Consider the following 27,745-nt stretch of genomic DNA (forward strand, 5'->3'; position numbering starts at 1 on the left):
ATCTGAAGGAATCTCTGCATCATTCTGTTATCGACTTTAGTAAGGCTCCATGAAGAATGGACAGATCTGGAAGAAGCAATCAAGTATGCCCTGGATCAATGTTGCTAAATTGGAGAATGGAGTCAAGGGGTAATTGTCTCCAGATAAAAAAGTTGAGATGTAGACAATGAATAGCTCTGAGGCTTTGGATCAGATGACAGCTATCTGTTAAAGCTTGCTGTGCCCCCCACACCCCCTTACTATATATTCTAATTCCAGGGTCGTTCTACAGTGGGGAATGGGCCATATATCATTTTCGACAAAATGAGTTTCGGTGAAATGAAATGCCAGTGAAATGGGTTTTCGGTGAATTGGGCTTGCTGACTTGGTTGTCAGTGAAATGAACTGTCAATGAAATGAAGGTGACCCATATACATATATATATATATATATATATATATATATACACATACAAATACATGTACACACACCCAAACACACATACCTACATATATATATATAGATATATATATATATATATATATATATATATATATATATATATATATATATATATATATATATATATATATATATATATATATATATATATGTGCACTGTAGTGCGTACAAGACGTGAGGAAATACCAAGCTACAGCTAATAAGAAAACAGAATTTTTAAATATGGCAAATCTCTAGGAAAGTAAACAAGAAAAACACTTATCCTAGCATGGAGATCAGAGTCAGTTGAAGCAACAAATGACATCTAAGGGAATTTGAGGATGGTAAGAGAATTACAGGTACAGGAGGAGTCACAGCCCTTGATCCGGAGGTTTACTCGTACAGAGGCTGGAGCTGAGTCGGATCTGGGTCCCATTCATTTAATCAGACAAAAATGGTCATCAGATTTCCTCTTTCTTTCAACCCCACATAATATAAAACATAATCGTCCTTATCTTCCCTATACTGTAAATATAGGACTTTTTATTTCCTAACTACAGATTTCTGTTACAAATCATTTGTCTCAATATATGAGCATCACTTATTTTTCCAACATCCTTCCTTAAATTACAATTAAAGTCTCCCATAATAATGTCAATGTTTTGAATATATTTTTTAAATTCCTCAAATACGATTTTCTGTTTTTTACTTGCTGTAGATGCATATAAAGAAATAACTCTCCATACTTGAACCTCATCCCTAACATACAGTATTATATAACTACCCAGTGAAATAACTACAATAACATGTGCTTTAATATTTTAATTTTGTAACAACACAGCGATACTTGGGCACTTCTTTCCCAAAACTGCATAAACGTCTGTCATATCACTTCAAATTGTTTTTTCTGCATCCCATTTAATAATCTAATAAAGCAACACTTGCTTCTTACATTAAAGTATATTTAATCTACTTTTTGTCATTTATCAGACTCTAATCATTTAAGGATAAAACTTTTAATATATCCCTTTTGTTTTTTTGCAGCCTTTTTCTGTAATTGTATCTTCCTCTTCCTCACCATTTTACCAATAGTGTCTTTTCTCCAGTAACTATTTAATCTGTTTCTTCCTCTTCATTGGACACATTTTCATATGTATTTTTAGTTTCAACAATATAGTCTTCTCCATCCTTTTTCTGTTCTTCATTGTCTGATTAAACACAAGCTTCCATTTCATAATGATCATTATCCCAGTCTACCTCAGTTTTATATGGCTCTTTTGCATTATTTGTATGATTTTCTTCAAGATTTGTATCACAGTCAAACCAAAAGTGTTAACTCCCACATGATCTACATAACATTCATTTTTCCCATGTCCTAACTCATCAAATTGAAAGGTTTATCATCATTTCCCCAATGTGACTTTACTCGATTTTCACTAGTGCAAAACGGCACTTTTGCACTACGTAAAAAACAAAGTTTTACAATGTCGAAACCTGCAATAGCAAATGCAAAACAGTTTTGACAGTGTGATGCAGATCACACTATAGTGGTGATCAGGAAATGTACCCTTTCCCTCACTGTAGTGCGATTCCGGAGTTTGTATATATAACTCATTGTTTACTGTGCAACGCACAGTGATCCTGTTCCTGGAAGTGTGGTGACTGTTCGAAAATGTTGAAGTCAACAAGTACAGTCACCACACCAAGTTTTTTTCCATCCGTTAATTTAAATTTCACGGTTTTGGTTCGAAATTACCATGATTTGCTGTTTTGCGATCCGATGAAATAATAGTAAACCAAACTGAAAATATCTTTTATCTTTGCTTTGAACACTCATCAATCAAATGGCCATTAGATCTACAATTAAATCATTTTTGGTTATCAACTATATTTTAGCATTTGCTGCTACTTTTTTTTTTTTTTTTTTTAATAACCACACCTTCTTTTCATGATTATTCAAAGTCATATCCCCCCACTCCATAATTTTCGATCATCAAAACATCTTTTAACATCATAAATTTCTTTCCATTAATCTGCAAAACAAGTCCTTATTTCACTTTTGGCAATATCAACCATTTTAAATATCTCATCTGTTGCTTAAACATTATTTTGGAACAACCTTACTACATGCTTATTCCACGGTTCACAGAATGATTTTATATTAAAGTTTACCAAACAGTTCTCAGCACAGTTCATTTTCTCAAATGTCAGTTCACAAAAATGTTCTTGGTCAATGTGAATAAATGCCCTTATATGGTCTGGTTTAACCGCCAAAGTACACACAATATTATTCTACATTAAAAAAAAACAATATTTATCAACAGGTTCACCCATTTTCAAATGAATTTTCACAAGTGGCTTTTATCCCTGAAAACATTGTCTGTTGGTGTTAAGTTACTCACAGTAACCCATTTTTGTAGCCCCAGTGAACACTCTAGGAGCAGCAATGCACTTTCCTTCATCAACACACCTTCCTGCTCCTTCTCTCTCTCTGCAACACAGTCTAGCAACCCTTCACCTCCATGTAATACCACTCTATCAACATAAAGTTCCACAGCAGCTTTAATGATCACGTCAATAATTTGCGACCACACTACTGCCACATAATCACCTATTTTGTGATCACCATGACCTTCAAAATTTAATTATCCAAATTGCCTATATGGAATTTAATGATCCTTACATTCATCTCTTTATTGGCATCACTACTTAAACCTTTTTGCCATCCTCCATCATTTTCTCTGTCACTTTATCACATAGCACATCTGGGCCATAAACCCTTTGCTCATTCCTCTTCCATCATAAAGCAATCTTTCTGGAAGCAGCCCTCTGGTCCACTCTCTTAAAAAGAGTACAGGAAGTTCCCAGATACTCTGGACAAATTTCCCCAAGTAATACAAATGCTACCTTGGGTCTCCCCTGGAAAGAGGTTGTTTGCCTAGACAGATTAACATGGTTAATAAAGAATAAATAAATAAAATTAGTAAGAGTCCACAGATTAGCTAGCTTTGGCCTTCTACTATATGAGAGGGAGATTACATGCTAATTATTAGAAAGCCGTCTCACTTCTGGGTTCAAGTTGCAGTAATTTCTTAATTAGTACATTAATTCCACTAAAATAATATTTAACTCTAAGCTAATTCAAGGGTAGAATTGTTTAAATTAAAAATTGAAGATTTTACTACTTTTAAAAACAAAAATAGGAAAATCAAGTTATCCGAGCACCAAGCAAAACAGCACTGCTTCCAGATGTAAATAATTCAATGGGGCCTGTTATTTATATGCAAATTAATATCACATGATGAAAAAAAGTACAGTTGTGTACACTTACCATAAATGTAGATGCTCGAGTGTATTCACTGTTGCAGTCATAACATTTTGGGTTATTCTTGCCAGGGTAGCCCTCGGCCGGCCTGAATACCAGCGACTTAGTATTTCTGCGTTGGTTGCTGTCGCTTGAGGACTGATGTCAGGTCATCAGTAGTATAAAGTAAGGCATCCGATGCCATTACATCAGTTTTTCCTGCCCTAACCTGTCAGGAGCCCCCAAGTAGGAGGCCAGGGTCTGGTGGAAGAAACCCCACCAGTGAAAAATAAATACCAATAAGGCCCTTGAAAGGAAAGGGGGATGGGGGGGGGGGGAGTACAATTGTGTACAATTACCATAAATTTAGATGTTCGAGTGTATTCACTGTTGCAGTCATCACACTTGGGTTATCCTGCCAGGGGTAGCCCTCAGTTGGCCCGAATACCAGAGGCTTAGTATTTCTGTGTCAGTTGCTGTCGCTCCAGGACTGATGTTAGGTCGTCAGTGGTATAAAAACAGGCAGCCGACACCATTACATCAGTTTTTCTTCCCCAAATGTCAGGAGCCCCCAAATATTGAGCTAGGTTATGGTGGAATAACACCACCAGTAGAAAGTAAATACCAAATAGCACTGTAAGACGTGAGGAAGAGAGAGAGAGAGAGAGAGAGACAAGGGGACTGGAGGGTGGGAAACCAGGACTGCAACAGTGAATACACTCGAACATCTACATTTTTGGTAATTGTACACACAACTGTACTATGTTCTTCCTGGTTTCACTGTTGCAGTCATCACATTTGGGTTGATTCCCAAAGCTGAAGAAACAGGTGGAGGTAGTCAATGAAACTAGGGGCTGGCTAGGATGCCCTGCAAGACTGCAGAGGCCAACCCTGCCCTGGATTTGGAGAAGAGAGGCAGATGGTAATGCTTGGGTAAAAGTGTGAACAGATCCCCAGGTTGCAGCCTCCAGGATGGCCCTGGTGGGGACTCCTCTGAGGAAAGCCGCAAGGTGGAGGCTGCTCTGGTGGAGTGTGTCCTGACCCCCTGTAGGGGGAGGCTTTCGATGCTGTTTGTAGCAGAAATGAATGCAGTGTGCTATCCATTTCGAACTGGTTTGTTTGGAGATAGCTTTGCCGTCTGCCACTGTAGCAAAGCTAACCAGCAACTGATCAAACTTTCTGAGGGATTTAGTCCTGTCTAGATAGAAACTGAGCTGTCTGTGCACATCTAGAGAGTGAAGAATCCTTCCCCCCTTGTTCTGGGGGGGTTAGGAAAAAAGGTGGGCAAATGAATGGATTGGTTGAGAAGAGGAATGAAGGTCAGCAGGACTAAGACAGAATATATGTGTGTGTGAATGAGAGGGAGGATAGAGGAATGGTGAGGATGCAGGGAGTAGAGGGGGCGAAGATGAATGAGTTTAAGTACTTGGGATCAACAGTTCAGAGTAATGGTGAGTGTGGAAGAGAGCTGAAGAAGAGAGTACAGACTAAATGGAGTAGGTGGAGAAGAGTGTCAGGAGTGATTTGTGACAGACGAGTACCAGTAAGAGTGAAAGGGAAGGTCTACAAGAGGGTAGTGAGACCAGCTATGTTATATGGGTTGGAGACTGTGGCATTGACAAAAAGGCAGGAGTCAGAGCTTGACGTGGCAGAGCTGAAGATGTTAAGATTTGCACTGGGTGTGACGAGGATAGACAGGATTAGGAATAAGAATATTAGAGGGTCAGCCCAGGTTGGAAGGTTTGGAGACAAAGCCAGAGAGGCAAGATTATGTTGGTTTGGACATGTGTTCAGGAGGGATGCAGAGTATATTGGTAAAAAGATGCTAAGGATGAAGCTGCCAGGTAACAGGAAAAGAGGACTGCCTAAGATAAGGTTTATGGATGTGGTGAGAGAGGACATGCAACTGGTTGGTGTGACAGAGCAAGATGCAGAGGACAGGAAGAAATGGAAACAGTTGATCTGCTGTGGTGACCCCTAACGGGAGCAGCCGAAAGAAGAAGAAGGTTGAGAGCCACACTGGACACCACCTTGGGCATGAAGGATGGGTTAGTTCTGAGGGATACCCTGTCGGCAAGAAATATGATGGAAGGGTTCCACAGCCAATAGTGCTTGCTCAGAGGCTATTCTGGCTGAAGTGATGGCCAGAAGGAATGCTGTCTTCCAGGAGAGACATTTTAGCTCTGCAGAAGAAGCTTGTTTGAAAGGGGGCAGGGTGAGCTTTTCAAATACAAAGTTAAGGTCCCAAGCTGGTGTTGGTGCCCTTCTGGGTGGCCTCAAGTTGCTAGACCCTCTTAGGAACTGTTTGATCAAAGGGTGTGAGTAAAAGGGGCTGCTCAGTGGAAAAATGAGCAGAAATAGCAGAGGCGTGAAGTTTTATAGAGGAGAAAAAGAGGCCACTGTGTAGTAGGTCAGCTAAGAAATCCAGGATGACAGGGAGGGAGGGCTGTGCTGTACTGGCTCCCTTAGCCTGGATCCAGGTGCAGAAACTTTTCCATTCATCAGCATAAGACTTTCTGGTGCTAGGACATCTGGCCTCATGGAAAACATCCAGAACCTGTTTACTGAGGTTGGCAGCTTGGTTCGGGGTTAGGGAATAAGCCAAGCTGCCAAATTGAGTGTCTGTAATTGGGGATGCAAGAACTCCCCTTCCCTTTTAGGTCAGGAGGTTTGGAATCTGAAGATGATGCCATGGGGGTAGCGAAGACAGGCTGCGCAGCTAGGGGTACCAGTGCTGCCAGGGCCAGTCTGGAGCTATGAGAATGGTCCTTGGTTTTTTCTCCCTTATTTTGAGTAGTACTCCAGGGATGAGAGGTAGGGGAGGAAAGGCATAGACCGATAGATTGACCCAGGGGAAGGACAGGGTATCCAATTTCCAAGCCATGCAGTGATGCTCCCTGGTGCATAATTTGCTGAGCTGATGGCTGGTGTGGGAGGCAAAGAGGTCAACCTTCGGGGTTCAACATTTCTGAGTTATTAGGGTGAAGGTACTTCTGTTGAATTGCCACTCGTGTGGGTCCAGAAGATTTCTGCTTAAATGGTCTGCCAGAGAGTTGAGAGAGCCTGGTAGGAATTGTGCTAACAGGTGTATTTGCATGGCAGAGGCTGTGTGCCAAAGGGTCATGGCCAGCCTGCACAGAGGGTATGAGTGAGTCCCTCCCTGCTTGTTGATGTACCACATCACAGTGGTGTTGTCTATTTTGATCAGGAGGGCCCCTGGAGAAAGAAGGGGCTTGAAAGCTATCAAGGCTTGCTGCACAGCCATCATCTCTTTTTGAATGATATGCAGAGGGATTTGCTGTGGGTTCCATTGTCCCTGAAAGCACCTGCCGTCCAGGTGTGTACCACAAGCGGAGTCTGATGCGTCTGTGGTGAGGGTCTGGGCGGTGAAGGGGTGGGGAGAAAGGCATTCCTTTGTTGTGGGAGCATGCTGCTGCCCACCAAAGAAAATCTTTTCTGAGGCAAGAAATTATAGGTAGAAGAGTTTCCAGGTCTTGAGAGTGCTGGCACCAAAGGCCCTTTAGGTACCACTGATGTTTCCACATATGCAGTCAGGCATACGGAATGAGTAGTATACTAGACGCCATGAACCCCAGAGTTTGTAGGATCTTCCTTGCAGTTAGCTGGGGCCTGGTGGCTCGTTGAGAGAAGTAGGCGGTCAGGAAAATTTGTTTCTCTGGAGTAAGGTATGCTATCTGGGAAGCTGTGTCCAGACTTGCTCCCAGGAAAATTATCCTTTGGGTGGGCACCTGTTTGGATTTATTTTCGTTGATTGAGTACTCTAGGGAGGATAGTAGGGTCTTTACAAAGGCCAGGTGATTGAGCAGCTTCTCCTGGCTGTCTGCCTGAATAAGGCAGTTGTCTAATTATGGTAAATCTGAATATTTCTTTGTCTGCAAATGGCAACGGCCGGAGCCAGACATTTTGTGAAAACTCTGACAGCAGTAGATAAGCCAAAGGGAAGTACAGAGAACTGAAAGTGCTGAGCTCCTGCCCTGAAGTGGAGCTATTTCCTGCATGATTCCCTGATAGAAATGTGGAGGTAGTCCTCTTAGATCTAGGGTGGCTAGCCAAGTGTCCTTGGAGAACATGGGTAGCAGCTGCTGGAGGGTGAGCATTTTGAATTTTGGGATCACCAGGAAGGTGTTTAGAATGGATAGATAGAGGATGGGGTGCCAGGTGCCCTCTTTTCTGGTCACCAGAAAAAGTCTGGAGTAGAAACATTGGCCTATCTGTTCTGCAGGAAAGTGCTCTACTGCCCTCATAGAGAACAGGGGAAGGATTTGCTTTTGAGTCCCTGCCCACTGATTTGGTGGTAGATCTGGGAACCCTTTTGTGGTTGGAAGCATGTGGAAGGAAAATTTGTATCTCTAAGACACAATGTTCAGAACCCAGTGGTCCTTGGTAATGGTGGCCCAGGTGCTTGAGTGAAAGGAGAGTTTTCCTCCTATGGGGTAAGTGAAGGTGGGCAGAGGGAGGGGGTGAAGGAGATGAATCATTGTGAGTTTTTACCATAAGGAACTTAGACCTCCCTGGTTTTGAAGTGGAGGTAGTCCACTACTTAGTCCTCTGCATTCCCCGGGGCTGCTGACGGGGAGGGGGGATCTGCTTCCTCAGGGCCTAAGCTGGGCCGGTTTACTGGGAGCAGGAAAGGACCAGCATTTGTCGGGACAATGCCTGCTGAACCTAGGGGGCTGGACCTGCAAGAAATCTTTAACTGTTTGCATAGATTTTGCTTTTTTTCCATCTTTTTTAAGACCTCTTCTGCCTTAGTGCCAAATAAGTTATCTTTGTGCAAGGGGGCATCCAACAATTTAGATTTGACATGATCTGGCAGGGGCTGTTCCTTAAGCCATGCATGCCTTCTAATGACAGATCCAGTGACTGCTGCCCTGCAAGAAGCTTCTAGGGCATCAAAATCACAGAGCAAGGTGTGTTTAGTTACTTGACTTGCAGGATGCATTAACTCTTGTAAATCTTTAGATTCTGCCCAAGCAGGAAAGGAAGACATTTTTTTGTTTAAGTAGTTCCAAAGAATGTTGCTGAAATTTCAGCATATGGAACTGACAATTTAGTGCCCTAATAGCAAGAGTAGCTGAGGTGTATACTTTCTTTCCCCATCTGTCCAATGCAGGGGAATCGCTGTCTGAGGGGGTGGGATTCTTAGCAGAGGTTGCTTTAATTCCTTTTGGCCCTTGAAAAATTACCTCAGGGTCAGCTGTAGGATTTTTAAAAAAGATACTTGTGTGAGTTAGGAACTCTAAAGTACCTGTCTGGTTTTCATGGAGCAGGAGGAAGGGTGTCAGGAGTCAAGCTAGATTCAAGGAAAACATCCTCCACAACATCCAGGACTAGGAGGGATGGCCAAATGACTGTGTTGTGGAAGATCTAGGAATTCACCGAGTCTCTTTTTAGACTGAGGGTAGTCCTGACTCTCCCACTAGATATGCTCCCTTAAGGTATGCAGGGTTTCCCCAAAGGAAAAATCCTCTGGAGGAGAGGCTGAAGGAATGGAATCTTCTGCATCAGAATCCTCATAAGTGGAGAGGGGTTGCATGTCTTCATATTCAGATGTATCAGATTCATCTGACTCTTGTTCAGACAAAACTGCAATGGACAGATCTCTTTTCCTTTTGGAGGGGGTAGCTTGGCTTCCCCTGATCAGCCTGAAAAGGTCTTCCTCCATTTTAAGCATTTGAGACTGAGGCAAGGTAGCAGGCGCCTGAGAATGGGGCGTCAGTTTCTTTGGTGTGGTTCGTACCTGGGGCCTAAGAAACTCAGTAGTTTTAGAAAGAACGATAGTCATGAAAGAAGACGCCAGTTTGTGTCGAGATTTGGTAGTGCGAAGGACTACCTCGGAAGCTGGCGCCTGCTCAGCAGCTGCGGACCCATCCAAGCTTGAGATGACAGCAGGATCCTTAGTCGAAGAAGAGTTTTACGGCATACCAGACTCTGAAAGGGTCTCAGTAGCAGCTTGCGAATCAACAGAAGCAGGCATCAGGGGCTGCGAAAGTGCCTCACTGAGGACCGGAGAACTGACAACTATCTTAGCAGAAGTGTCGTTGGTAGGTTTGGACCTGTGCGGTCTGTCTCTATCTTTATCTTTATGTTTTTTCAGAAGATCTCCTGTCGGATGGCTTACCAAATCCATATCAGAATTCAAGGACTGTAAGCGAAAATATATGGCTACAATAAGGGCCCAACGATGGATAGTTCTGGCGTTCAACAAAGCACAGAAGCGACAACGAGGGACGTTGTGGCCTGGGCCTAAACAAGTGATGCAGTAAGAGTGGAAGTCTCGGTGTGGTATTTGTTTTTCACAGGCAAGACAATTATTAACTTTTTCTGACATCAGTCAGTGTAAGAAAAAAGGATTCCCAATGGGGTACTTAGCTTTAGAAGACTTCAGCTTCAATTCGGTAGATGAAAACTCAGGTAGCGGCCAACCAGCACTCGGGCAAACTGCTTCTGCTTCAGGCTCCATGGCAAGAAAGACTGATGTAATGGCATTGGCTGCAATACTTTATACTACTGACGACCTAACATCAGTCCTCCAGCGACAGCAACCGATGCAGAAATGCTAAGTCTCTGGCATTCGGGACGGCCAAGGGATACCCTAGCAGGGATATCCCAAATGTGATGACTGCAACAGTGAAACACAACAAACATCTTACTATTACAGAAACTAATATGTTTAACAATGATGGAATAGCATAAAATTAAATACAGTACAACTGTATCTCTATGCTCGATACTTGACAGAGAGCACAAAAAAAATGATAAATTAGAAGTTGCATGCTACATGCCACACAATGTAACAACCAATCTCATATGCCAACAGTCTGCAGGCAATTTGTATTTTTAGTTCTGATATTACATACTCCAGACAGCTCGTAAAAGGTGAAATGACTTGCCCTGCTTTTTTGACTCCACATAGACAACACCATAAACTACAGCAAATAAATCTTAAGGATGAATGACAATTTTTTTCTAGCTGATTTTTGCCACAGTGGTTACCAACAATCAGATCTCCCCTTGATCAGACTATGACCATCCATCCCCCACCACAGGAATTCCACTTGCAAGTGAAGTGAGAGGAGTCTGATGGAGGCACTCATTCAGGCAGCCATGAGAGTGCTTTTGTGCTCTCACTGGCAGCCCAGCAATGAGAGAATGTCTGGATAACTTGACTATAACAAGTGGGTACAGGAATAGAAACGTGTTTGCTGAGTAACTAAAGTTGATCAAAATGCCCTCCCCTTGCAAATGTTCACTTCCACATACTACCTACAAAGGCAGCCACCAATCTGTGACTTTGTGAGTCTAACGCCCCCCCCCCCCCCTCGGAGGTACTGGTAGTGTATGCGACATCCCCCAGAATGGCCTCAACAGTCTTCCCTGACAATGCTGTGAAGTGCCTAAGCTGCTAGGCAAACTCCTGTCATCTAGGCTGTAAATAAGGCTCTATCCTTCCATGTTACTGGCACTGATGGAAACCATCAAGTTTATCTTTCAAATTAAAATTAGTAGTCAATTTGTCAAAATTCAAACTTTAAAAATATTGCTGTAACAATATTATCACAAATATTTTGAAATCCAAACTCTAAACTCAAAACAGAATAATAAAGTCCATATATTAAACTGATAGTACTGGTTTACCTTGAACTGGTGGAAAGCCAGGATTGGTCGGTTAAGTGGAAAGCAGACAGAGCCAGTAGATAACACTGCTACTGCTGGTTTTATCACATTCAATGTGGCACCAAAGGGATAAACAAATGTTAGAGCTCTGGGAAATTAAAAAAAAGACAGAAAGTTTATGAAGACATGATGATCTCCTTTAACAAAATTTACCAACATATGCAAGCATTTATGTCAAACATGCCCAAGCAAAATGTCACATAAAGCTGCCATTGTTAAAAGACAAGCAGATTTTACTCACTTAGCAGAATGATGGATCACTATCAAAGAATAATACTGCAGGAGTGTTAATGGCATTTCCATTGAGGAAATCCATTCTGGATTACAGAGATCAAGAGATCAGACACTAAATGGAAACAATAATGCTCCTGATAATCTTCTTCTTTCGGCTGCTCCCGTTAGGGGTCACCACAGCGAATCAACTGTTTCCATTTCTTCCTGTGCTCTGCATCTTGCTCTGTCACACCAACCACCTGCATGTCCTCTCCCACCACATCCATAAACCTTATCTTAGGCCTTCCTCCTTTCCTGTTACCTGGTAGCTTCATCCTTAGCATCCTTTTCCCCAATATATTCTGCATCTCTCCTCAGCACATATCCAAACCAATGTAATCTTGCCTCTCTGGCTTTGTCTCCAAACCTTCCAACCTGGGCTGACCCTCTAATATACTTATTCCTAATCCTGTCCATCCTTTTCACACCCAGTGCAAATCTTCACATCTTCAACTCTGCCACGTCAAGCTTGGACTCCTGCCTTTTTGTCAGTGCCACTGTCTCCAACCCATATAACATAGCTGGTCTCACTACCCTCTTGTAGACCTTCCCTTTCACTCTTGCTGGTACTCGTCTGTCACAAATCACTCCCGACACTCTTCTCCACCCACTCCATCCTGCCTGTACTCTCTTCACCTCTCTTCCACACTCACCATTACTCTGAACTGTTGATCTGAAGTATTTAAACTCATCCACCTTCGCCACCTCTACTCCCTGCATCCTCACCATTCCTCTATCCTCCCTCTCATTCACACATACATATTCTGTCTTAGTCCTGCTGACCTTCATTACTCTTCGCTCTAGAGCATATCTTCACCTCTCCAGGGTCTCCTCCACCTCTTCCCTACTCTCACTACAGATCACAATGTCATCTGCAAACATCATAGTCCACGGGGACTCCTGTCTGATCTCGTCTGTCAACCTGTCCATCACCATTGCAAATAAGAAAGGGCTCAGAGCTGATCCTTGATGTAATCCCACCTCCACCTTAAACGCATCCGTCACTCCCATCGCAGACCTCACCGCTGTCACACTACCCTCGTACATATCCTGTACCACTCTTACATACTTCTCTGACACTCCAGTCTTCCTCATACAATACCACAACTCCTCTCTAGGCACCCTGTCATATGCTTTCTCTAAGTCCACAAAGACACAATGCAACTCCTTCTGAACTTCTCTGTACTTCTCCATCAACACTCTCAGAGCAAACATCGCATCTGTAGTGCTCTTTCCTGGCAGGAAAACATACTGCTGATCACTAATCATCACCTCCTTTCTTAACCTAGCTTCCACTACTCTTTCCCATAACTTCATGCTGTGACTGATCAATTTAATCCCTCTGTAGTCACTACAGCTCTGCACATCACCCTTAATCTTAAAAATCGGTATCAAAACACTGTTTCTCCATTCTTCAGGCATCCTCTCACTTTCCAAGATTTCATTAAAACAATCTAGTTAAAAACTCCACTGCCATTTCACCTAAACACCTCCATGCTTCCACAGGTATGTCATCTGGACCAACAGCCTTTCCATTCTTCATCCTCTTCATAGCTATCCTTACTTCCTCCTTGCTAATCCACTGCACTTCATGATTCACTATCCGCACATCATCCAACCTTCTCTCCCTCTCATTCTCTTCATTCATCAGCTCCTTAAAGTACTCTTTCCATCTGGTCAACACACTCTCCTCGCTTGTGAGTACATTTCCCTCATTATCCTTTATCACCCTTACCTGCTGCACATCTTTACTAGCTCGGTCCCTCTGTCTAGCCAATCGGTACAGGTCCTTTTCTCCCTCCTTAGTGTCCAACCTTTCATACAACTCTTCATGCTCCTGATAATATAAATTCCATACCTGTAAAAGACCCACACACAACTGCAAAAAATGTGAAAAACTGCATTTGCAACTGTTCTTTCAGTGATTACTGCTTTCTTTATGGAATGAGAAATATAACATTTTTCTGTGTCATGGATATACAAATTGTTATCCATAAGTAACTCTCAACAGAGCCATGCTTAAAATCTGTGAGCCCAAACCCTTTAAAAAGTAATAATTACTTATACAAAAAAAATTATCCACACCACAACTCCTGTTCTTTTTCAGACTTCACTATTTAATGCACACACATAATTCATGTGTTAGAGATGCAAGGACTAAATAGGAGCTGAATTTTTCAGAAGAGAATTACAGGGACAAGCAACAAAAAGTGCCACAAAGAAATACCTCACACAGAACTTTGAGTACTTTGGGCAAAGGGAAGTAAATAGTGTGGGAAGAAATAGCCAGGGAATTGTTATGGCTAGGCTTGTATAGGCCCTAGGGCTGATAGCCTAGTACCAACCTCTGAACCTATAACTACTTCACTACTCACCATGTTTTAAATCAAGAGTTATAGCGGCTTCTTAAAGTAAACTGCAACGTAACATTTTGAAAGCAGGAATGCACAAAATCCAGGTAAAAAAGACGAGACACAGGGCAAGCTCTTCTTAGTCATGAGTTACTATACTCTTCTATTTTAGATTAATGTTCAACTTTAAGATAAACAGAAAAGAATAAACATGAACAAGAGCAATAAGGAAGGCATTAATATTTTATTCAAAGTCTACACTTTTGTTTAATTAACATTTTGTCCAATTTAAATTTTATATATGTGTGTGTATATATATATATATATATATATATATATATATATATATATATATATATATATATATATATATATACATACACACACACATATACAGATACATACACACACACACACACACACACACACACACACACACACACACACACACACACACACACACACACACACACGTGTGTGTGGATCTATATATATATATATATATATATATATATATATATATATATATATATATATATACACACATATATATATGTGTGTGTGTCTGTGGATCCCTATCATATGATAGAAACCTCATTTCACTGAAACTCATTTCACTGAGACCATAACACTGAAATTTCAAAATACTGAGAATTCACTTGACAGAATCCCATAAGACTGAAACCCATAATACTGAATTTCAACATACTAAATTGTAAAGTGGACCATATAAAACCAAACTAGATGGGGGGCTATGCCCACCACACACCACCAATGTGTGGGGCTATGCCCCCTCCACACTCCCCCTAACTATATATATACCAACTCCAGGATCATACTAGTCTGGTTTTATATGGTCCAGTTTACAATTTAGTACGTTGAAATTCAGTATTATGGGTTTCAGTCAAGTGAGTTTTCAGTATTTTGAAATTTCAGTCTTATGGTCTCAGTCAAATGAGTTTCAGTCAAATGAGATTTCTATCATATGATTGGGATTCATACATATATATATATACATATATATATATATATATATATATATATATATATAGATATATATACACACACACCCATGTGTGTGTGTGTGTGTGTGTGTGTGTGTGTGTGTGTGTGTGTGTGTATATGTTGCTTTTCTTATGGAACAGTAGGTGTTCACAAATCTTCTGTTCTCATCTGCTCTTCCTGTTGGACCCTAGAAAACAGGATGGGTCCTGTCTGCATGTGTGACAGGCTGTCCCAGTTCTGCCAGTGGATTGGCTGTTCTCACTCACAGGTAAATAGTCGGAGTTCTAAGCTTTGACAGACTACCAGAGGGAGTGTAGAAAGGCACAACAGCAACTTCAACCACCAACTATATGTTGTTGTGTCTTTCGGCTTTTCCCGGTTAGGGGTCACCACAGCGGAACTCCGGTCCGCTAATGATTGGCAGTTGATTTTTACGTGCTGAGTTGCCAGCCCTAACGCAAACCTTCAACGAAGGTACGCCCATTCATGCATGTCTCCATGCAGCAGACGCTCTGGCTGAGAGTCGAACCGGTCAGCGTCTTACTGTGAGGCGACAACGCTACTGCAGCACCACCAACTATATACACCCAACAAAAAGGAGATGGTGGGAGGGTACTGTTACAGGTTAAATGGAACTTACACAACTGTACTATGTTCAACAAATACACTACCTTACTGGCATATGGGTAGATCCCCAAAGCTTACGCAACCAGAGATGAGGAAGGATAAGGATCTAGGAGCACCTGGAGAATTGTCATCATGAAGCCTACACTGGATCTAGAATAGCAGCCAGGCTGCACTGTTTTGTGAAGGTAAAGATAGTGGACCAAGTTGCTACCTCTAGAATACTTCTAGTGTACACTCCTTTCCAAAATTTCACTGATGAGGAAAAGGCTCTGGTGAAAAGTGTCTCTACCTTTCCTGGATTCACCTCAACACAGTGGATAAAACAAAAATAATACCAGAGGGCAACCCACCTGCAATGAAATGCTTAGAGACAGGGTGAACTTTCTTTGGCCCAGAAAAGGAAATAAAAAGCTTTCAGCCTTCCTAAATGGCTTTGTTCTGTCAAGGATGTACCCGGGCTGAATATGCACATCCAAGTAATAAATTAACGTTTTCCCTAATACTTAGGTTTTGGAAAGAACATAGGGAAATAAAAAGACTGGCAGACAATGAAGACTGAAATCACATTTGGTCTGAAAATAAAAAAGATAAGTAATCTCCCCTGGGCAATTAAATCTGAATTATTTTAGGAAGCCTCGACTAAACTACTACTGTTCAATTAAAAGTGCACTGGAACTTAGAAAATTGCCACATTGTTTACATGACTAATTGTATTTTATTTTATTCTACCAGTTGGTTTTAAATACCATTTTAAATCAGTTGGAATTTAAGTACATTTTTTCTTATTTTTATTTTTTTTTTCTGGTTCTTTTTTCCACTTTATTCAAAATGATGTGTAATAACAATACTAACTAATTATACAATTATATATATTTTTATAGATAGTTTTTTAGGGTTCTTGTACACAGACCTGAAGAAGTCTAGAAGGACGAAAGTGATTTTTGTTAACAATAGGTTATGAAAATAGAAATTGATTTTTACATGCAAAATGTACATGTATATATTTATATATTTTTTTTGATTGCCAAATGAACTAAGGCTGATATATTTCCAGCCATGTAGTATATTGTCTTGGATAAAATCACAGACTTCATAATCTGCTTAATAATCTGGTTAAATAAGAGGTACCACATCATTATAAATTTTATTTAAAGTACATATGGGTTATATTATTATTATGGCAGCTACTAAGTAGGGCAGGACCAGCTCGAATGTCACACTGATGGGGGAAGGGATGTGAATTTAACATGTGTACCCATAGCACTTTGTTTTACAGCACAATAAACCACTCCCATGCCTGATAAAAAGTATATATATATTTAGAAAGCTTGTGATGAAATTATTATTCTATTTTTTTTTTTTTTACTTGGATCACTTGTCTGTGTCCTTAATAAAGGATTTTCGACTGGAAACAGACTGCCTGCCTACCTTGCTTGGATTACTTTCGAATACTTAGCAATGCTGTACAATTATATATTTTTTATTTTGTTTTGACTTGAGATGAGTTTAAGTTCTCTACTTCTACTACTATTGTCTGATCTGATTAATATACAGTGATTAACTAGAGATATATGGACTGAAAATCTTCCGCATAGAGAAGTTTCTTACACTGTTTTGTTTAAAATAAAAAAGATAAGTGCTGTACACAGCCCTGATCCCAAGGAAATCAGGAAAGGTTGTTCTATCATGAGAGCTTGCAGCTCAGAAAACTCACCTTTGCAGATGTCAGAGCGATAAACAAAACAGATTTCCACAATAAGAACCTAAGATTAGTGAGAGCTGCTGGTTCAAAATGTGATAAGGTCCCATATTTTTTTTAACAACATAGCTGAAGTCCCACAAAGGAGGTATTTGCTTATGAAGGGGCTTCATCTGCAGTACTCCTTTGATTAACTGTTTAACCAAAAAAGGAAGAAAGAAAGAGGGGGATCCATTGGCAGACATGCAGAAATGGCCACTAAATGTCCCCTAACGGATGCAAATTCAAGTTATCCTGAAATAGTTCATACCAAATTTTTAAGACAACAGGGAAATTAACCACAATGGGCCTTCTGTTTCCATTTAGGCACCACTCAGAAAACCTCATACATTTGTACACATAAGATTTTCTAAAAACATGTTTGCAGAACATCCTCATGCCACATGTACCTTAACAGAATCAAGATTAAATCATTCCTGCTGTCAGTTGAAGTTTCTCCAAATGGGGTGAACCAGTCGCCCCTGAAACTGTGAGCAAATCCAGAGTGTGAGAAAATCTGTGGTAAATGCCCTTGGCCAATATTATTAAAAGGGATAACTAAGATTGTCTGGCCCAGTAGGGGATTCACCACACTGATCTTTGGCATTTTTCACTGAACATACAGAAGTACCTTGTGAATCCGTGGAAAGGGTAGGAACTCATGCAGGAACATTCTCATCCAAGGTAACTCAAATGGGCCTGTCCTCCAAGCATGCCTGCAAGGATATTGGGAACAGAATATATTCAGCGGTCTGTTTGAAAGGAATCAAACAGACTGTTAGATTAGGGACTTCCATTTTAAAGTAGCTATTAGACATTAGACAAGCTAAAGGGTAAAGTAGGCCTAGAAATTGTGTTTCATTAATGCATAAAAGACAGTTAAGCAGACAGAAAGAATAACCTTGCTGGTCAAGCATGAGAGACAGTTTATTAGAAAGGAAAGTTAAGCATAGTGTGTGCAAAAATACAGACTGTTCTTTTCTCAATGGAAAGACACAAGCTTGTTAGCTACAGAATGTTCCTTAATGGAATGTTAGATAAAGTACATATGAGACAAAGCCTGAGACCAAGGTTAGGGGGAGTGAATGCGGTTTACAAAGGAAAATTACTGGACTGAATCAATATAATGTGTTATGTTCAGGATAGCAGTTAAGTTAAGGTTAGTTTGTTCGACCTGACATTACAGGAAAGATTACAGACACTTGAGCCTGAGTACTGAAGTCAGGTCAAATAAAGACAGTTTCCGTTTACATTATTCAGGATAATCAGAAGATATGTGTAGAAACTTTGAATATATTTAGTGGCACTGTTATTATCAGCACTGTTAATGAAGACAGTATTCGGATATTGTGAACATCTAATATGAACTACAGTGTTTGGAAAATTCCTTCTGAAAATTACACAAGACTTGGCCCATAAAGGAGAGACTGGCACCTGTTCAGCACGAGTTTGGGTAATTAACATATAAAGACTTTCATTTCAGTCTCTTTTCAGTTGTTTCCAGTTAATTACAGTACAGTACAGTCATCAATTCTTACAATGGTGAGCCACTATGATTGGGATAACTCCCAAAACCCCATATAACCTTGCATCAGCAGTCAGAGTACGTGTGTTCTACAGACCATGAAATACTAGTATTTTCATTCCAGTGCAGCGCTCCGTGTTTCGTTCAACTATTCCAAGCAGCCTTATCAGCAAAACTTCAACAGAAACAGCTGCAGTAAGTAACCCTTTCAAGTACAGTTTACTGCAGCAGCCAACTTATCTTCAAGGTTTCATTAACAGTTTATAGTGACAGCAAATGTTTCATAACAGACTTTTCAGCAGCATACCAGTGTTTTTCCATAAATCGAGACTGTAAACTCTATACAGAATAAGCCAGAAATGACAACACTACAGTTTCTCATTACACAGAAGACTTTTCAGTAAGACAGCACTACTTCATGCAGAAAATGGACACAGCAGACATCTACATATAGTAAATGCAGCTGTTAACCAAAGTGCACAACACCAGTGCTTACTTCAGAAAAAACCTCAAACAATTTCAGCAGACCAGTATTAAATCAAAACAGTGTTCTTTCAGAACATAAAAAACATTATCCAGTTAACAGCCATCTCCACAAACTTTCAAGTTTCCAGCGTGACATCACACAGCCAAGAAGCAAGGAAAAGGTTAATAAGCTACAGACAACGGCACACATTCTTCCAGAATCATAAAGTTATGTAAGACTTTAAATTCACTTTTTAATTAACAGCTCAAAAAAATTTATAAACATGTCAAGTAATACTTCTACAGTTAAAACATCAGTAAATCTTTAGTTTAATTTTAAAAACTGGGTAAAGCAGTCTAGAAATGTTCTTTTAAAGTTAAAAGTTATTAGTTCAAGAATGTTAACTTTGTTTAAATGTAAAAGGGTTAAATCACAGAAATAAGCTATCAGAACGGTTTCAGACACAAGTTCAGCATATGCAATTCAACATACACAGGTTGTAGTAATACAAATGTTCAGAATGTAATAAATTCTTGTTTACATGTAATTCACAATACAGAAGTATGTTGCAGTATTAAACATACAAATGTCAACACAGTCAACGTACATAACATGGAGGCAATGTCTCAAGTTCACATTACTTCATCTAGTTTCTTATTTTCAGAATCAAGTGTAAACATTGCACTGAGGGGGATTAGGAGTAATCCGAGTGCAGATTTTAATAAAGTAAATTTCAGTATAACTGAAAAACAGACTTCAGTGCTAAGTAAAATTGCTACTGTTTCAAAGCAAAATAAAGAAAGAATGAATTCTATAGCTATCTGTAAAGGGTGCAGCAGTATGGCACCAGATCAGAACATTAATCTGTCATTGTTTAAGGTTAAAAGAAATGACAATATTTCATTGTTTACAGATGAATTAACTTCAGTTACACACAAATGTTTATTAGAGGACACAAATTCAGTTTTGCTAGGATTTAAAGAGTCAAAGATTACAGCAGCTAACAGTTCAAAGTGTAACAGCTCTGTACTATGTATAAACATGTCATTAGAGTTATATGCTGTTTTAGACTTCAGTGACAAGATTTGTGCAAGTGTACAGATTTTAAAGAATTGGTTACGGCAGGAAAATGCAGATTTATGAGTTAAAGATAAAATAAATTCCAGTTCAGCTGATGCAGCTGAAGTGCTCAGAAGGACACATTGGGTGTGGCCAGTTAGAAAAAAAGGGTAACCCTATACCTCTATGTCCTGTAAGGTACATCAGAAATAACAGTCAAGATAATTCGCAAAATAAAGGGTTTACAGCTACAGATTTAGCAAATTAATTGTTTGCATTATTGTTTTGTTTAGCAGTCATTAGTTAAGAGCTTTGTATTAAAGTGTTGCAATGCATAAACAATATTGTAATATAGACAGAGACAAAATAATGTTTGTAGTTTACAGAATGTAAAATTTAAAGTCAATGCTACATTGTAAACGTGACAATACAGTTAAGAATTCAGATCATATGTATAAAAGAGTACATTATGTAATCAGTTTGAGACTCTGTATGTTTTGTACGGAGATGTCAGTTTGCCAAGCACATCAGATCAGATTAAAACCAGCCTAGCAAGCTGAATTAAAGGCAGTACTAGCAATAATAAATTCTTGCAGCATTCGGTACTACTGAAAAGTTAAATGATGTCAGCTAAAGAAATGATTATGGTGAGACAATGGGTGGACTTTCACTCACAGAACAGTATGTCAAAATCTAAGGGTCATGAGAAAAAATGTAAAAAGTTCAACAGTTATATAGGTGCAGAAATGCACAGTGTTACATTACTATTTTAGTTTAATTTGAGGTTTTCAGTTTGCTTCACAGAACAGTATGTTAAAATCTAAAGGTCACAAGGAAAAAATGTAAAAAGTTCAACAGTTAAAATTAATTCTATATAGCTGCAGAAATGCACAGTGTTACATTACTACTTCAGTTTCATTTGAGGTTATGAGTTTACTTACAGACTTGCAAGAGTTTATTAGCAGCAAGTGTTTATTTCATGCAGAAAAATGTAAATAAGGTCAGGACAATAAGCAATGCTATCGGTTTATAATGGTTAAAGACGCAAATGTTATTTTAAGGACCTGACACTATATACAATTGAGAACTTTAGCTACCCAGCCTTGCACAATAAATAAAAAGAAGAGGTTTAAAAGGCCTAACTATAAAACATTAAAGCAGGCCTTCCTTTACCTCATCAGTGACTGGGACAACGCAGAGTAAAATTTGGCAAGAGCTGTGGTGCAGAAGTTGACTGTCTATGTGTTTCAGTTATTTCTTCAATGTTTGTTTAAAGTTAAAATGTACAAGTTAAAGCAAGTATGTATGTTTTTAGACAGCTATTTAACAGTACTAGTTTATCAGTTAAAGCAAGTATGTATGTTTCAGACAGTTATATAACAATACTACTTTCAGTTTATGTTTTTATCAATGTTCAGGCAATACTGACAAAAAGGTATTAATAGTTTAGTCTCCGGAATATAACAATAACAGATTTCAGTTTATCTATGTTCATGCAACACTGTCAAGCTTTCTCATGTTTTCAGACAAGACAATTGTACAACAGTGCTAGTTTTTAGTCTATGTTTAGACAATCAAAATGTTCTTATGTTTTCAGACAATTGTACAATAGTACTAGTTTTCAGTTTATCTGTATTCAGACAATACTGACAGAAAAAGGTACTAATAGTTTGGTTTTCAGAATATAACATGTACCAGTTTCAGTTATGCTTTTATCTGTGTTCAGTTAACACAGGCAAAAGATATTCTTTTAGTATTAGTTTAGTTTCAAAAATATACACAGCTATTTTTAAATGTTCAGTATATGTTAATGTAAATTTCAGTCAAGATTCAGAATATGACATTCATAACAACAACAACTTAGTTACATGTTCAGTATAGTACATTTCAGTCAAATCTCAGAATAGAAAAATAATACTCAGTTAATTTACATTATTTAGTCATTAGTTAAAAGTGAAGTGATAGAATTATGTTTTACAGGCTTATTAAAATAAGTTGTCTAAATAATAGGTAGTAATAGTTATTCAATGCACTTAAGGCATAACAGGGCAGACTTAATTTGTTAATTAATTTACAGATTACAGTGCATATTACACAATTATTGTACATTAGTCAGAAAATTAAAAGAATACTAACACACAATGCAAAGGTTTAGACTTGAAATACAGAAAAATAGAAGTTATGTCCTTACCATAACGTTCCATGTGGAGTGTTCATCTCGCCTTGGTTATTACACATGGGTTCGGAGCCGATCCTCGGCTCCGTGCCGGCCGCCTGCAAGCTCTGCATCGAGAAGAAGCTCGAGATCACCTAATACCCACAATCCCCCTCTGCCTTTACCTCAGATCTAGTTTGCAAGCAAACCAGTGATAGAGAGCACACACACATACCAAAAATTACCTAATGATAGGATTATCTATATACATATATATATATATATATATATATATATATATATATACATATATACACAAGTGTATCATATAATACAACTAATGCAACTGCAGAAGGAGAATACTCCAGACCAGGCACCAAATCGAACGTTCTTCCTAAGGGTGGGAAGGGTGGGAGTGTAATAACCAAGGCGAGATGAACACTCCACATGGAACGTTATGGTAAGGACATAACTTCTATATGTGAGAGTGTTCAATCTCGCCTTTGTTCTTACACATGGGTAGCGTCCTAGCTCCATGATCCTGAGGAACTCACGGAGAAGCGTTCTTGAGCACAGTGGAACCAAAGGTTGCCCTATCCCTAGAAACCTTGTCCACTTTGTAATGAGAGATAAATGTATGTGGTTTAGCCCAAGTAGCAGCCGCACAGATCGTGTCTAATGGTAAGCGAGCTGCGTGAGCTAAGGATGTAGACACTGATCTGGTAGAATGTCCTTTGGGTTTGACTGATAATGTTTGATTAGAAGCCTCATAAACGTATGTGATACAATCAGTTAGCCATTTGGAAAGAGTTCGTTTCGCAACTGCTACACCCTTTCTGCTGTCAGCAAAAGCTACAAATAGTTGATCAGATTTCCTGTGATCTTTAGTCCTATCCAAATAAAATCTGAGTTGTCTATGGACATCCAATTTGTGCAACATATACTCCAATTTATTAGAGTGCTTTTTGAAGAAGGTGGGTAATTCAATGGACTGATTAATATTATTAGTAGAGCAAACTTTGGGGAGAAAGGATGGATTAGTGCGAAGGGATACCCTGTCAGAGTGGAAAATTAAATAAGGGTGTTTAATAGAGAGAGCTTGAAGCTCGGACACTCGCCTAGCGGATGTAATGGCCACTAGGAATAGAGTTTTCCACGACAAAAATTTCAATGGGCAAATTGAGGCTGGTTCAAAGGGGGGCAACATCAATTTAGAAAGTAAGAGGTTCAAATTCCACGGTGATGTAGGACTTCTAACTGGTGGTCTGATATGAAAGGATCCTTTCAAAAAGGCTTTACAAAGTCTGTGAGCCATAATAGGCGCACCACATTCTTCCACATGATAGTTAGAAATGGCAGCCAACTGCACTCAAAGTAGCAGGAGAAGCTCCTTCATGAAACAATTCTGTCAAGAACTCCAATATCCTGTTCAACGGAGCTATAACAGGGTCCAAATTATGTGAATTAGCCCAGAAGACGAAACGTTTCCATTTACTGGTGTAGGTCTTTGTAGTGGAAGCTTTATGAGAAGCCACTAAAATATTTTGAACCGCCGGTGTAAGGGAATCAGACCTGGCTAGAAAGGGAGGTGGAGCAGCCAAGCTGCTAGATGGAGTGATTCGAGAGATGGGTGAGGGACTCCTGACGAGTGAGTCAGCAGATCCGGCTCTGGGTCCAGCATCCAAGGTCCTCGAATGCGGTGATGCAATAGAAAGGGGAACCAAATCTGACGAGGCCAGAATGGGGCAATGAGGATTATAGTCCTCTGAAGGTTGTTGGCTTTCTGCAGAAACTTTGCAATCAGGGGAAATGGAGGAAAAGCATACAGGAGACCCGGGGGCCAATCGTGCACCAGCGCATCCCTGGGGACTTCCCCTGGAGGGGGTAATAGGGCAAAGTAGCTCCTGCATTTGGCGTTCATTGGAGACGCAAACAGATCGCAGGAAGGCTGGCCCCACTTGCGAAATATCATGTTCGCAATTGACTGTTTGAGGGACCACTCGTGAGGCAACAGTATTGCTCTGCTCAGCCTGTCGGCTATGACGTTGGATGACCCCGGGATATGCGTTGCGATCAGAAAGCGACCCGTGGACTCCGCCCATTGCCAAATTCTCATGGCCTCTCTGCATAGTTGATAAGACCTGGTTCCCCCTTGCTTGTTTATGTACCAGACTACGGACATGTTGTCTGTCTGAACTGCAATAGTTCCTAGAGGAAGAAGGGGAGCAAAGTGTTGCAACGCTAAAAACACTGCCCTCAACTCCAGAACACTGATGTGCAGATTGTACTCCAGATTGGTCCATTCGCCTTGGACTGTCTGCCCCTGAAAGATGCCCCCCCACCCTATCAGGGAAGCGTCCGTGGTTATCATCGCTGACGGTGTGGGTAGCACAAATGGTCTTCCGCTGGAAAGGTTGCAAGTCTGTAGCCACCAAGTTAGGTGTGATTTGCATGTGTTTGTTATCAAAATTTCGCGAGTCAGAGGTAGCTGTTGGAATGACCATTGTGCAAACAGAAGCCATTGTAGAACTCTCATGTGCAGTCTTCCCAATGGTATCGCAATGAGAGAAGCTGCCATGGGGGACTTTTTGGACGACAGCAGGAGAGAAATGTTGTTTTGAAGTGCGACTATCCTTTCTGTAGGAAGCCTTAGAACCAAATGATGCGTATCTAATTCCGCTCCTATGAATAAGATATGCTGTGATGGCTGTAGCACAGATTTTTCGAAATTTACGGAAATTCCGAGGTGAATACAAAGTTGTAGGGTGTAATCCCTGGCCTGTATCAGATGACGCCTGGTGGTGGCAGAGAGGAGCCAGTCGTCCAGATACGGAAACACCTGGAATCCTAGGCGCCTCAGATGAGACGCTACCACTGCCATGCATTTGGTGAAAACCCTGGGGGCTGAGGTCAGACCAAAGGGCAGGGCCCGAAACTGATAGTGACTGGCTCCCAGCCGGAAGCGCAAATGATCCCTGGACGCCCTGGCCATTTTGATGTGGTAGTATGCGTCCTTCAGATCTATTGAGCACATCCAGTCGTCCTTCTGTAAGAATGGAAGGATCGATTGAAGCGTGACCATTCGGAACTTTTCCTTCTTGACAAAGGTGTTGAGGTTGCTTAGGTCCAGAATCGGCCTCCAGTCCCCTGTCTTCTTTGGAACTAAAAAGAACCTTAAGTAAGTCCCGAAACCTATTTGGTTCGCTGGGACTGGTTGGATGACTCTTTTTTCTAGCAGCTTTGAAATTTCTATAGCTGCTGGGTCTCGCAGATGGGGTGGTACATCTGGGAGTTTTCTCTTTGGAATGGGGGTGGATAGGAATGGTATTTTGTAACCTCTGGTAACAACGCTTTTTACCCAGTTGTCTGTAGTAATGTTTTGCCAGGCCTGAGGGTATAAAGCTAAGCGACCCCCGACTGCCTCCAGAGCAGGACAGTCGGGCCTCCTCTCAGGAGTGCTGAAAAGGTTTACCAGGGGGGGTATCCCTGTCACCTTGGTTTTGCGGACCCCCTCTGCCGCCCGGGCGGCGTCTTCCACCTCTGCCCCCTCCTCTGCCTCTAGAGGGGGCATCACCCTGTGTGCTTGGGAAAGATCCTTGGGGTTTTCGAAACCACATTTTCCCACCACGTTGCCCTTTGGGGTACGGTCTGGAAGGGGTGGAAAAACGGACTCTGACAGCAGACAGAGTCTTTCCCTCCTGTTCACACCGGGTAAGGGTCTCCTTTACTTTAGGGCCAAAAAGTGTGGCACCATCAAATGGGGCGTTAGTAAAGGAAGACTTAAAGGCTTCCGCAAACGAACATAAGCGCATCCAGGATTGCCTACGAAGAGCAATCGCTGAAGCCACTGCCCTACTCGATCCTTCGGCTGCGTATGATATCAGCCTCATGGATGAGTTAACAATGGATGTAAGGGTATTTAGATGTGCCGAAACTTTCTCTGAGACAGCAGCATCTGTAGTACCCTGGAGGGTATCTCCCAACTGTTTGACTAGATCCCTCTGTAAGCGTGTAAAATGAGTCAAATAGTTCAGGGAACGCATAGAAAAAGCCGCTGAACTAAAAATGCGCTTCCCGTATCTGTCCATAGTCCTAGAATCTCTGTTAGGCGGATGGACAGATGAGGAAGACTCCGACATCTCCTTTTTCGTGGCCGCTGCCACCACCATGGCGTCTACTGGGACTCCTTTAGTGAGGTAAGCCTTGTCCTGGGGTGCAGTGATGTACTTATTAGGCTTCCTAGGGACTGGTTCCACCATGTCAGGTGTCTCCCACGCCCTTCGAGCAATCAACTCCATTAACTCATCGAAGGGCGGAGTGACCCAGGAGGAGGAAGGGCGAGCACCAAATGCCTTCAGCAGAACTGACTCATCCTCAGAAGGGGGGAGGGACTGCCAATCACCTCTCTGCTTAAGGATCTCCAAGATGTCAGAGAAGGAGACATCTTCCGTAGGTGACTTTGGGGACCCTTCTGACTCATCCAAGTCAGTATCGGATGTTAAAGATTCCTGTGGAGAATCTAAGTGTCTCCTCTTACACAATCTTTTCCTAGGGACCTCTTCGGGGGGAGCATCCGAAGAAGCCTCCGAGGAAGAGGGGGCACCCTCCAGGGGTGGCTGAGACACCGGTGCTCGGCGCTTGGATGTGGCCGTTGGTGCAGAGGAAGATAACGGTCCTTTAAGGGGAGGAGAGGATGCTTCTACTGATGTGGTTGTCTGGGTAGACAACACCTTCCTCATAAGATCGAAGGCCCCGGGTCCCGAGTCGAAGAATCTCCGGTTCGAAGAAATGGGAAGAATCCCGAGACAGGCACCGAAGGCATCGACCCGAGGACGGAGCGAATCGATCAGCGCCGAGACCCGAGGAAGAGTCGGAACGAAGCGTCGGTTCGACTCGGCCCGGAACCAAGGACAGATTGTCGGCTCCGAGACTCGATGCGGATCCCGGAGTCGAGGTGAAAGGAACAGACCGAGAAAAGGACGGTTCTGGACCCGAGGGCTCCACAACCAGTAGATCAACCTCTTCCGGCTCCAAAGACTGGACAGGTCTCGGAGGAGGAACGGATGGATATAATGGGAGGCCTTCAAGTTTCGACACCAACTGGGTGGAAACCAAAATAAGCTT

At 41.1% G+C, this 27,745-nt stretch overlaps 1 protein-coding gene across 1 annotated transcript in view; it reads right to left on the reverse strand.

Moving 5' to 3' along the window:
* Positions 1-27,745, reverse strand: part of IFT52 (intraflagellar transport 52) — a 906,963-nt gene that overhangs the window by 477,571 nt on the left and 401,647 nt on the right. The window contains exon 7 of the mRNA XM_044090140.1: positions 11,384-11,510. Within this exon, the coding sequence (XP_043946075.1) occupies positions 11,384-11,510 (127 nt within the window). The remainder of the gene's footprint in view (positions 1-11,383; positions 11,511-27,745) is intronic.

This window comes from Protopterus annectens, chromosome 12.part0 (assembly GCF_019279795.1).
Source record: "Protopterus annectens isolate FY-2018-M chromosome 12.part0, PAN1.0, whole genome shotgun sequence".
Classification (NCBI taxonomy): Eukaryota; Metazoa; Chordata; order Ceratodontiformes; family Protopteridae; genus Protopterus; species Protopterus annectens.